Here is a 12,416-nt window from a genome sequence, read left to right on the forward strand (position 1 = left end):
GCTCCCAGAGTGAAGATTCCAAGCTGGTCCCAAGTGAGGGACTGTCACCACAGACGGAATGGTTCAAATACCACGGAAAAACCCTCTCTGTGGCCATGGTGAACATCGCCCTCAGTAACCCACCTTGCTCCCACGCGTCTGCTGGAAACACAGGGGAGGAAGGACCCCCCTCCGAGGGCAGGAGCGTAGGCTGGAGGTGAGAAACAGCCCAATTCCTCTTCAGGGGAGCCAAGCCCAGCTCTCCTTCCCACCAGCAGCTGCCAACCTCCCCACTTACGGCTCCAGCGTGGCCGCAGTGATCCACGCTCCCCGGTGCTCTTCAAATCTTTCACCACGGTCTTAGGCAAAGTCCTACAGTTGATGCACACAAAAAACCCACCCCATTTCTGAGCATTTCCCTCCTCCCAGCTCCAGGGTTAGAACTCTGGGCTCGCTGCACTCCCAGTGCTGGCACCAGGCTGGCGGCAGCAGGAATGACCGACACGAGCACAGACCTGCAATAAAGCTCCTCCAGGTCTGGGGCTGGCCTAGCCACACACAAGGCACTTCTGTTAGCCACCGTGGCAGTGCAAAGAAATAATAAATAAAAAAAAAAAGAAAAAGAAAAAAAAAGAAAAAGACTGATGCTATTGTACCCGGGTTCTGTCAGTGGACTTCGGCTGATGCCAAGCATTTACCACCCTCACTCACTTCCTGCTTGCCACCCTCGGCTTTCCTGGAGGAAAACATGCATTTTAAATGTTTATTTAGAGCTGTAAGAACTTCAACAAATTGTATTGAAATACAAATAAATATCAAAGTATGATTGTGGTGGGAGCACGGCCACACAGCCATTTGAAACCAGGTATCTTCGAAATTCCTAAGAGGAGCAGAACTCAGAGCTGTTGTAAACAAGGCAGATACAGAGCTGGAAAAGCTACAAACGTTAGAGCACGCAGGAAACAAACACAGGCTGTTCACAGAGGAATGCAAATGGGTGTCACTGACATTCAGAGGGGTCCAAACTCCCAAGAATACCACTTCTCCCTCTACTCAGGTACCCAAAAACTAGGAAACAAACATTAACAGCACGAGAGGTACTTTGGAACAATCGAGGCTTTCAACAATCCTCCACCACAGACAGGCAGGGCTCCGTTCCAGGTGCTCGGTTCAGCAGCAGGAAGAGAGCTCTGCCTGCAGGGAGGTGTGCTGCTGCTGCAGGAATAAACCTCCCTGGGCTGTGCCACTGAGCAACTCCTGCCTGCACACACCGGGGCTTTTTCCAGATTGTTTTCCTCCTCCTGTTTGAGACCACCATCAACCAGTTTGGGGGAGCAGCTCAAGAGTGACCAACGAGGTCTGACAGGACTGGGGAGGGAAAATCAGACCAGTGTCACCTGGACCCAAGCACGAGTTCTCTGACATCCCGCTGGCACATGCAGTCACAGCACTGTGTGCACAAAGGAGAAAATGCTGCCAGAAAACATTTTTTTTCCTCAGATTTCTATTCTGCAGACATTTAGGGGGAAAAGGTGCTGCAGATGAGATGCTCCAGGGCAATGCCTTCCATCAGATCTGTGGATTTGGCCCGTGGGGCAGTCCCAGTTCACCACAAACACCGGTGCCACCTCACACCAAGAGGCAGCTGACCACCTCTACCAGCCCGTGGAAACCACAGCTGGCAGGGGGCAAACACCAAGTTCATGGCTTGGCAGATGTCTCAGGGGCTGCAGTGACCCTCACACTGCCACATCTGGCTCATGAGGAGCTGCCACCCCCAGGGATCACTGAACACAAACACCAAAGCTCAGGGCACAGCACAGACCTCAGTGGGGTGTAAATACACTAATTCCTGCACGCAGGCACACACCTACAGCCTAAATGACACTGAAAATACCTGTGCTGTGCCATTACCATACCATAAAGTATAATTGTAGAGTGTGCAAATCAAAATGCAAAATCAATTGGCTTCGGTGCATATAAAATATTGCATGCACAGTTACTAAAGGTGTTGCAAGATCTATTTAAAATTAGCTTTATTGAGATGAAAAAGTTTTTTTTTCCATTATAACTACAGCACGTTAATCAAAACCAAGTGCTTCCCCTTCCATCAAAACATGAATTGGAATACATTTCGTTCAAAAATACTTTAGAAAGTAATCAGTTAAATGGAGTATTTTTGGATGTGCTTTACTCCGAAAGGCTGGTTACTGTTTCTAATCTGGCTAATGAATGCACACTAACGAGAGGTTGCCTGTGTGTTCATCATTGGCTTTGAAGGGAACCTATTTCTCTGAACAGCCTTCAGCTGTGAGCAGCACAGGCAGCAGCCTGCAGACCCTCAGGTGTGACACAGGGCTGTGCCCTGCTCAGGTGGCACCGTCCTTCCCACCCTACAAAAGTACAAAAGCACTGGAGGACTCCAGGTATTACAAAGCAGTGTTTCTTGCTACCATCATCCATTCATAAGCATCATCTTCTGGATTTCCAGGCAGCTCTGGAGTAAGGAGTAGTCCTTTTCTTATCCGGTGGTTTGAAGTAAGAATAAACAGGTGCTGCAGGGTATTCTGCGTCTGGATTTTCTGCCATCATTTTCAGCTTGGCTTCGATGGCCTTTATTTTTGCACTGACACTGGAAAGAGAAAAAGCAGAAGGGAAATTGAGCTCGATCTTAGCATGAAATCCAACTACAGAAATCCAGAGATTGTGCTGACATCTGTGAATCCTCCCTGCATGAGGAGCCCCCAGTGCTGCATCCACAGCGAGGCAGGAATGCACAGCCCAGAGCCTGCACTGCTGCAATTCAACAGCATGGGCTTGCTCCTCCAAGAGACACCTCAGCACCCCAAAATAATGGCCCCTGCACCTACTGAGCCCTTTCTTGAGGAGTGAGACAAGAACACGACCAGGCCTCCTACTCTTCATGTGAAATGATGTCATTTCAGGAGGTCTGAGCATGTGCAGAGAGCAGAGCTCAGAGCAGACTGCTGGGAACAGCAGAGAAATGAAAGCCAGACTTCCTCCCAGCTACAGCCCGCTCGGGATGGGAAAACCCCAGACTCTAATTAGGTCAGGAAGAAACATTATTTCAGCATTAGCAGGGTTTATCCCAAAGGGAGAAGCTATCCTAGGTTACACCCCAAATTCCTAGGACTTTTGTTATTCACTCTCCTCCACTGGGGATGGACGGGGAGGAATGTTCCCTTCCCCACTGTGGCTTCTTGCACCATCCATCCTCACTAGAACAACCCCTTTGTGCCACTCTTGCAGTTAACAATCTGCATGACTCAAACCCCCTCTGCTCTTTACTTCCTATCCTGTTACTTCTGAATTCCAGGATTTTATTTCTGGGCAAATCCATTAATCTGGTCCTGGTTCCTCGCAGGGTTCCACTGACAGAACACAGAGGAAAACCACACACCCTTTCAAACAAACTGTGAATTAGTAAAGCAGCTATGTGCTTTAGGTAAATGCAGTGGTTGGAGAATTTAACCACAGACAAGATCTATAGGCAAAAAACCACTGGCAAAAAAAAAAAAAAATCGTTTTATGTGGAGTACTACCTGTGACTTTGTTTTCATCTTTTGCCACTACTGTAGAACTTCTTGCTCATAAGCATTTTGCTGAACCAGATTAGTCCAGTAAAAACCCAATTGACATGAAGTACAGAGATTCTGGCCAAAGGAACTGGAGGACTACACATTCCCAACTCCCCACCTCACTCATTCCCTTCCCACTACCACTGGCTTTGCATGTTAGAAAATAAACTTCCAGTCTGAAGCGTCCCACATCAACTGAGTGACTTCACAGGCATTGCCCTCTCAAAAAACAGCTTTTTTTGCTGTGCTAGATTTTTATCACAAACAATGCCAACAACTCTGAGTCTTACTGACATGGAAGAAGTTGGTTCCCTGTCATTCCCTGGGTCACCTCTCACCCAACCCAACTCCTACCTTAGGTTGGACTGGGGTGGCTCCGTGCTGGAAGATGGCTCCAGACTGATTGGAAGGATCTTCTCATTTTTATTGTGATCATATCTCTGCAAGCAAGAGACCAAGGACTGAGTCAGCCGCAATTAGGACCAAAGAAACATTTCCCACAGACGGACTTTCAAAGCTGGATTAACATCGCCTCGGGTTTTGTGGAGCTTTTGCTAGGAAAGATTTTGGTGGCCAAACACTGAAACAAATCCCAACCACAATATTTGGTTAGTACCAACAAGGAATGCAGGCTGGACACTGAACAGTTATGTGCATTGTACTGTGGATCCTTCAGCCTTATCCTGTCACTTCTTGTTCCCCTCTACATGAGGCAGGAAGCACAGATGGGAAATTTGAAGGTAACTACTGTGCTGTTTGCTGTGCTCTTGATGTGCAGAGCCAGAAGGTAGCCCAAGCACACAACTGGGCCCTCCTGGGAGAAAAGATGGGGAAAAAAAAAATAAAATAAAAAAAGATCAGTTAGGAACCACCTCCTTTCTGCAGAAGGCAGCTTGTGAGTCTGTCATCTCTGTGGGCAACTGAACTATTTGCAGTGTTCTGCTTCCTTATTTCGTTTGGCACGGAGTCAGGTTTGTTTTTCAGCAGAGCTGCTCAAACCCACAGTGTCTGATGAGCCCTGGCCACTCATCCCAGAGCTGCTGCCCACCACGCTGGCCTTGTCTAAGACAAACCCTTGTTACAATAAGCCAAAGTTTTGTGCCGTTAAGTCTTTCCATTCAGGGATTGGAAAATGCCACGTGAAGCAAGGTGATTATTTATCCATGTTCCTTTCCAGCAGCTGGGCAGACACTCACTCCTCCAGCTCAGACTCCTTCTGTGGCCTGATCATTCCTCAGGAACCCTTTTTTAAGCATCCAAAACAGACCCAGTAATATAGTTGATAAGATAAAGCAGAAAGCTGCTGGGAGGATAATCAACTAAAAGAAAACTACCAACAGGAAAAGAGCAACAAGCATCTCCTCTCTGCCTCCCCCAAAATCTGTTTATCTTGCAAAGAAAGGCACTCAAAATAAATTGCTTTATCAAATACAAGATAGTAAATAACTGTAGGAGAAACAAGACAAGAATTTAAAAAAAAATTAAAATGATGTTCTAGAAGGTGCTGCCTAAGTCAATCTTAAAAACTTGATTGTTTATGAGATGGAGCAAGGAATAAAAGGATATTTAGCTTAGATGCAGAGTATGTTACTTTAAAGTCAAAACTAATTAGAGCTGCTGCCACATAAGTGCTTTCAGAAGTGGAACAAAGTAACACAGCAACCGGTAATTGGGAATTTCCATACCTCTCCTATGCAAAAAAACCACAAGGGGAAGGATTCAGACTTCCAGCCAATTACTCACTAAGTTTGGGAAAAGCTGAAACATGGGCATTTATAGAAGTAATCCGTTCACACTGCTCTGAGCAGAAACCCCCTCCCAAAGAACCCCAGGTGAAAGGGCCTGTCCTCACTCACAGCTAACCCAGCACACTTTGGGGAGACAGGAGAAGCTGTACATCATAAACATCAACTCCCCAAGTCATTTCCTAGAACAGACTGAAATTATTTTGCCAGCTCAGGACTGCCTTGATTAAGAAGGCTTTGAAACAAGGAAGTTTTTCAAATTTTGCAAATTTTAAAAGCAATTCCTCTTCCCAGCAGGCAGCTCACCTTGACTTGTGCGTGTGCCCACCGCACCACCAGTTTCTTGGAAAGGGCCAGCTTCCCATTGAGACACTGGATCGCCTTCTCTGCTTCCTGCACAGGAAGACAACTCCATAAACAAACCAAGCCTTTAGTCAAAACCCACTCACATGCAAAGAGCCCTTTTTTTTTTTTTTTTCTTTGTTATTCAGCCTGCTGCAAGCACGGCTCAGTGACAGCACAGAACGCCTTATCCCGCTGTATCCCAGCTCAGGGATACCTTTGGAAGGCTCCCAGTAACCAGACTTTATCTGCCTTGCTGCTCCACCTCGCTGTGAATCATTTTTTAGAGGTAGTGCACAGTGTTGGGGATGTTCTGACATCCTCACCACCAGCTGCAAAGAACTGGTCCTTTATGGTTAGCATTAAAAAGCAGGATTTAGAAAAAGACAGCAGAGGAGAAAGGAAATCACCATTTCTACTTCCAGGAGCAATCACAAAGTGGCTGTGACAGAGCTGTTAGAATCTGTGGGTTTGTGTAGACAAAGTACTGAATTTATCCTTTCCTGGTGTAGTTTTGAATTAGCATTAAAAAAAAAAAATGGGAACGAAGTCAGTGTTTTATAACTTCAGATAAAAAGCAACTTACCTGCTTGGTTTCAAAGTTGACAAAACAGTAACCCCTGGGCTGCCCTTCCAGAGCACCAGACTTGTGGAAGAGAAAGTCAAATTGCTTCACTTTGCCAAACTTCTGAAGGAGTTTGAGGAGGTGATATCTGAAGGGAAGAGAAAACATTTATGACATGTTTCATCCCACTGACAGTGAGAAGATGCACGCACCCCTCACCCTCAGTAACAACACATTCAGCTGTGTCACACACAGATTCCCAAATCCCTGCAGGTTTGGTGGGTGCCCTGTGCAGCATCCACAGCTCTGAGCAGCATTTACCAGTGACTCTCCAAAAGCCCCAGGCACACAGCTCCCTCCCAGCAGTGCCAGCTGAAGGGCACACAGATCTATTAATAGCTGCCTTTTGGACAATTATGCAACGGCTCCCAAGGGGTTTGGGAGGGCTCTGCCTCCTGCTTCACTAAATCACTCCTAATTAAGTAGGAGTCCTCCTGTCCCCCTGTCTCCAGCCCTGATGTGACCACCTGAAGCTCCATCCCTTGTGCTCCTCTCCCAGCACAAGCTCTCTGAGCTCACAGCAGCCTGCATCCCACAGGATCCTGCTCCTCCTGCTGCCCTCCCTGTCTCAGAACAAACCTACCCCTCCCTGTGCCAACCAGTGCCAGTGCTCTGACACAGGGCACACAGACACCTGTCTGGAAAAGATGGGGCTGCAGGAAGACAGAAGAATAAACAGAACAACCTGCAGCCAGGAACTGCCAGCAGACCTCAATAAAAAAGGCACCAGCCAGCCCTCAGTATCATCCAGCCTAAATCTGCCAGTGCTTCTGGTTCAGACAGCTTTTCAGTGACATGTTCATGGAAGTCAGACACTTTTTTAGCCAATTATCTTCCTGCCATCCAGTGGGGAGCGTGCTGTTTCCAATAAAACTGGGGAAAGCCAGTCTGCTTAGTATCTGGTGTATTGAGCAACTTAAAACAAGCAGCACATATGCTGTACAGGCCACATCTAATCCTGAAAGTTCTTTGCAGCTTTTTTTTTTTTGGTTGCCTGGGATTGAAGTGTTTAACAACACTGGCTGACCTAGGAGAAAAGTGACACTCACTGCTCCTTCACTGCCTGACCCCATCCCTGACATTTAAGAATTATTTAAGTGTTTAATAAGTGTGTCTTAGTCAGGGACTCATCTCCCCGGGCAGCTGTACAGTGTTTGTTAGCAAGCCACCCAAATTTCCAGTGCTTAAGGCAACACCACTCAGTGCTCAGAGAGCCAACCAGGATAACACCAGGCACCAGAGGAAACCTCCCATGTCCACACATGAACTGTCAGCAGTGGCCCAAGACAGCCAAGTGCACCAGGGACTGTCCAGATGGGAAGGGCAGACAACATTTTTCCTAATAAAGCCTGATAGGATGTCTGAAAAGGCCCTCAGCCCTTTGTTAAGCCTCAGAGAAGCCAGGCAAGAAAGTTCCAGGAACGTGAGTCATCCCACAGGATGGGTCACGGTGGACATTCAGGATGTGCACTTTTAAAGAGGTGAAGGTGCAGCGTGTGCACAGACGAGCAGTGCACAGGGGCCAAGCCACCCCCCAGGGGAACACACACATTGTCATTGATTATGGAAGGCTTCCTACATCCTTTGGAATACAGATGAAGTGTACGGTCTTCCAAGAAGCCTATGAGCTCTCCGACTCTGCTCTGAAAAGCAAGGGGAGCTGAAAAGAGCAGGGTGAAGAAAAGGAGCTGATTACACAGTAGCCAGATTTCACCACCTCACGCTTCCAACAAGCAGACACAGATGTACCAGTGAAAACGCTGACTTTGGAGACGTGAATGTATAAAAAACTCCACATGGTGGACTTCCAGAGCCTCCAAAAATATGTAAACGCACCTCAGGTTTGTTTCTGTAAACACACTGCTACAGAAAGCCCCCGGAATTTCAGCAGGATGGAAATAAAGTCCTTACCACCAGGATGCTGCTCCCCTTCTGGCCATTACAGACCCAGGGGAAGGGCAAGGAGCATTCTCCCTGAGTTCTGCACTAAAAAACCCTGCAGCTGCTTTGCCAAAACAAATTCTTTGGGGAGTCTTGATTTTTTTTTTCTGAGAGCATCTGTATCCAAATAACACTTTCTCTGCAGTGAGGTGATAGTTGCTTCTTTAAAACAGTTTTCACCAACAGCCTAGAAGCAACTTATGTCATCTATTTCATTTAGAATCCTTTCTCCAACCGTTACAGCTGCAGGTCACCTCCTCTCCATGGAACAGCTCAGAAATCCTGTATAATTAATGTTTTAAGCTGTGATTATGGTTTGCTATCGTTAAAACACTGAGGGCATGAACAGTAACTTGACAAGCAGTCCTTCAGGCCAAGAGGTACAGAAGAAGACGACTATCATGGAAAACCTGAAGGCTAATGAAAAAAAAAAAGCTGAGAAGATGTAAAACAAAAAAAATAACAAGCTGAGAAGATGTCAAAAGCTTTACTATGGCAACAAGGTGGCTCACCCAGAGCTTGGAAGCCGTTGGCACGGCCGCGGCCCCGCAGATCCGCGGCCAACCTCCATCTCCACTTCCTGTCATCTGATGTGAATGCGAGACAAAACCTGCAGCTCCCCCGTTTCCTTTTCCTCCTCTCTTCCTCCTGGCACCCCGAGCGCTATTCAGACGCAGGCAAGGCTTCCTCTGAACAATGCTGTCCCAAGGATCCCGCGCCGGGACCGGGCCACATGCTAAACCTATTATTGCGAGGAATTCTGCCCCACCGGGAGCCAGCGGGGGTCTGTGACAACAACTGGGGCACACACATTGTTTTCTAGGTGAGACTCATCGAGGTGGGATCCTCGACAAGCAGCACAACGGCTGAGGAAGTCGAACACCCTGCTACTTCACGGCCAGGGAAAATGAATGGGCGTTGAAAGGCTCCGGGAAAACAGATCGCGCGAGGGCAGAGAGCTGAAAATGAAATCTCTGCCTGCTGAAAAGGGACAGCAAGGGGCAGAGGAGGTGATTCCAGCCCACCTGCCACCCGGAGGTGGGTTTTGCCCCATGGGGTGGGAGCACTGAGGGGTGATGAGAGCACACAGCACATCCCCTGCCCTGCCGTGCAGCTGGGGAACGGTGACGGTGGTGACACCAAACCACGAGGAAGAACCACCTGCTGCCATCCCAGGGCAGGGAGCTCACAGCTTCCAGAGCGCCTGGAGACACCATCCTATGCCACAAGCAGCTGTGAGGTCCCCTGGTGCCAGCTGTCCTCCTTCCAGCTGCTGAGAACACGCTCAGGAGACTCCCCACGCCACCTGCTCCCACAGGCAGACAGGGCTTGAAGGATGCTGCATAAGAGAAGTCACCCACAAACCAGCAAGGAGGAATGGCCAGCTGATAACCCAGTGCACAGGGCACGGCAGCACCCCCAGCTGAGTCACACTCTGTGTGTGCAATAACCTCCCAAAAGCATCAGCTCCCAGCCTGCAATTTGTGGGCAGCCCTACATTTATAAATGCCTGCTCCTGCAGCTTGTGCTCCAATGTGTACATTACCTTTTAACTCCCCAGCACTTGACTGCAGCTGTAGTTTGCTCTTTAAATGGAAGTCTTGGATTGATTCAAGACTTTCTGATCTCATTTCTGCTCCAGAGTGTCACAACCACTTATTAACTCTGCCAACAACTCAATCAACCTTACTCTGCCTTAAACAAACCCGACATAGGAATAACAAAGGCGACTCTTTAAAAAACAGATAACGGCAGCAAATGCAGAAACATTTAGCTTTCAGGGGTTTGATTTAGTCATGTGAGTAGTATCCTCAAGAGGAATAATTCAGAGGAACAACCAGAACTAGAGATGTAAGCCCTTAGCAGGAGAGAATAAGGGTCAAGATGATTTATAGAAACTTACTGACCACACACTTTCTCTACGTTGACAATGTGCTAAAAGGAGCTTCCTCTTCTTTTGTTCACAAGGAAATGGGGAGACATTATTTGCAGGAGAGAAGAGCCATTTCAAAGCAAAACAAAATGCAAGACACAGAAGTATAAAGCCTGAAATAAGCAGCAAGCACTGTCACTCATCACTGGGCAAACGAAACATTCAGGAGCATGGAATGCACTCTAGGTTTGAGAACCCTGGAGAAATCACCAAACTCACTTCATGCACCTGATGAAAACAGTAAATTTTGTGCCATATAAACCTATGACTTATCTGGCCAACATTAAAAGGAACAACCTACACTGAAAGGGTCTTTAACACCACTGAGGACCACCCTGAAGTGAAGGATCCAAGGCACACTCCCCTCCACTCCTGCCCTCACACTAACCCAGTTCCTGAATCCCTGAGGACCCAGCCAACAACACTCAAGAATTCCTACATCTAATTTCACGTGGTCAGTGAATGTGGACAAACCACAGCCACAGAGCTGTGGGATAGACGTGGTAATTAATGCAGAAACCTCCCAAAGCTGAATGGCTGAAATCACAATGCATTAATGATTCCATTTAGAGGCTATTAGGGAGCCTCTCTGTTCAGATGAACCGCACTTAGAATAAAAACCCCAGCACCTGCACACACACAAAAAGAACCAGGAAGAAAAAGTATATTCCACGACAGGCACACACAATAGTTAATCAAAAATGCTTGTTTGTTATGAGTGTGTGAAGCACAATTTGTTTTGGTTTGCCTTCCGTTTCATACAACCTAGTGATTTCACAGCACCCTATCCAAATATTGGACAGCACATCATATTCTCTCGACAATTTAGCTGTTCAAATGTTATGTTTGCCCGGGAGGTAATTATCCATAGCCTGGGGAAAACACGGAATGCTCACACACACATTTGATTCGTGCATTTACCCACCACAGCAGCCAGCCCCATCGCTCCCACCTCCTCACCGTGCCTTGCTGCAGCCACTCCCTGCTTAAATCACACCAAAACACCAGAGCACGGCTGTTGTTTGAGACAGACGCCTGACTGTCAGATCTCCCCTGCCCGCCCTCATTTCCCTACAGATCCCAGCCGCTCGGGGTACATACAACACGCAGGGCTGTGCCTTGTTTTTACCATCTGTACCCTGAAATTCTCCAGCCTGACATTCTACATTTCCCTACTTTAGAGAACAGGGATGTTTTCAGCCCCCAGCGATGCTTCAGGAGGTGCTGTTGGCAGGAGTTCCCCGACTCCTCGGTCTGTGGAGAACACCCCCCACACACACACCCAGGCTGCAGCGATTCCCTGCCCGCAGCAGGCACCGGCTGCTCCTCAGAGCGCAGATCTGCTCCAGAGGGCCACCGCCAGGGCTTACACAGCCTGTGCGGCCTGCCGGGCAGCGGGCAGCCCCGACGGCACCGGAGGCCGGGCGGTGCTCGGGCGGTGCCGGGGCCAGCCCCGGGCAGGGCGATGCGGCAGCCCCCGGGAGCGCCCGGTGCTGCTGCGGGAACACGGCCCCGTCCGGGGCGGGACTCGGCAGGGAGCGGATGGCGCCGGTACCGCGCGGTCACTCACTCGGTGATCTTGGGGTCCAGGTTACCGATCCACAGGCGGTGCCCGTCCTGCAGCGCGCCCTCGGAGAGGATGGAGGCGTTCTCCAGCGGCAGCGCCTGGCGGCCCGGCTCCATGGCCGTGAGGAGGGAGGGCGGCGGTGGGGCCGCCGGGGGGCCGCTCTCTCCGTACCCCGAGGGCCGCTCTCTCCGTGGCCGGGCCCCGCTCTCTCCGTGCCCCGCTCTCTCCGGGCCCCGCTCTCTCCGTGCCCCGCTCTCTCCGTGCCCCGGGCCCCGCTCTCTCCGGGCCCCGCTCTCTCCGTGCCCCGAGGGCCGCTCTCTCCGTGCCCCGGGCCCCGCTCTCTCCGTGGCCGGGCCCCGCTCTCTCCGGGCCCCGCTCTCTCCGGGCCCCGCTCTCTCCGTGCCCCGCTCTCTCTGTGCCCCGGGCCCCGCTCTCTCCGGGCCCCGGGCCCCGCTCTCTCCGGGCCCCGCTCTCTCCGTGCCCCGCTCTCTCCGGTCCCCGCTCTCTCCGTGCCCCGGGCCCCGCTCTCTCCGGGCCCCGCTCTCTCCGTGCCCCGGGCCGCGGCCGCTCCGTCCCGGCGCAGGCCTCGCCCCGCCCTCGGCGCCGCTCTCTGACGTCACGCGGCGGTCCGGTCGATGACGCTCTGTGGGGACGCGCCGGGCTGTGACACGGTGAGCGAGGCGGT

The 12,416-nt window shown here is 50.0% G+C and overlaps 1 protein-coding gene across 2 annotated transcripts; it reads right to left on the reverse strand.

The window, feature by feature from the left end:
• Positions 1–1,998: 1,998 nt before the first annotated feature.
• RBM18 (RNA binding motif protein 18) lies at positions 1,999–11,908 on the reverse strand. 2 transcript variants are annotated; one of them, XM_066332939.1, is made up of 5 exons: positions 11,735–11,908; positions 6,252–6,378; positions 5,630–5,716; positions 3,933–4,018; positions 1,999–2,611 (listed from the first exon to the last, which is right to left on the reverse strand). In XM_066332939.1, exons 1-5 carry the CDS (start codon positions 11,845–11,847, stop codon positions 2,452–2,454), a joined length of 573 nt encoding a protein of 190 aa, XP_066189036.1. In that variant the 5' UTR covers positions 11,848–11,908; the 3' UTR covers positions 1,999–2,451. The 2 variants fall into 2 exon arrangements, with proteins under 2 accessions (XP_066189036.1, XP_066189037.1); XM_066332940.1 differs by lacking the exon at positions 5,630–5,716.
• Between the last annotated feature and the right edge of the window lie 508 nt (positions 11,909–12,416).

The sequence above is a fragment of the Sylvia atricapilla genome, chromosome 19 (assembly GCF_009819655.1).
Source record: "Sylvia atricapilla isolate bSylAtr1 chromosome 19, bSylAtr1.pri, whole genome shotgun sequence".
Lineage (NCBI taxonomy): Eukaryota > Metazoa > Chordata > Aves > Passeriformes > Sylviidae > Sylvia > Sylvia atricapilla.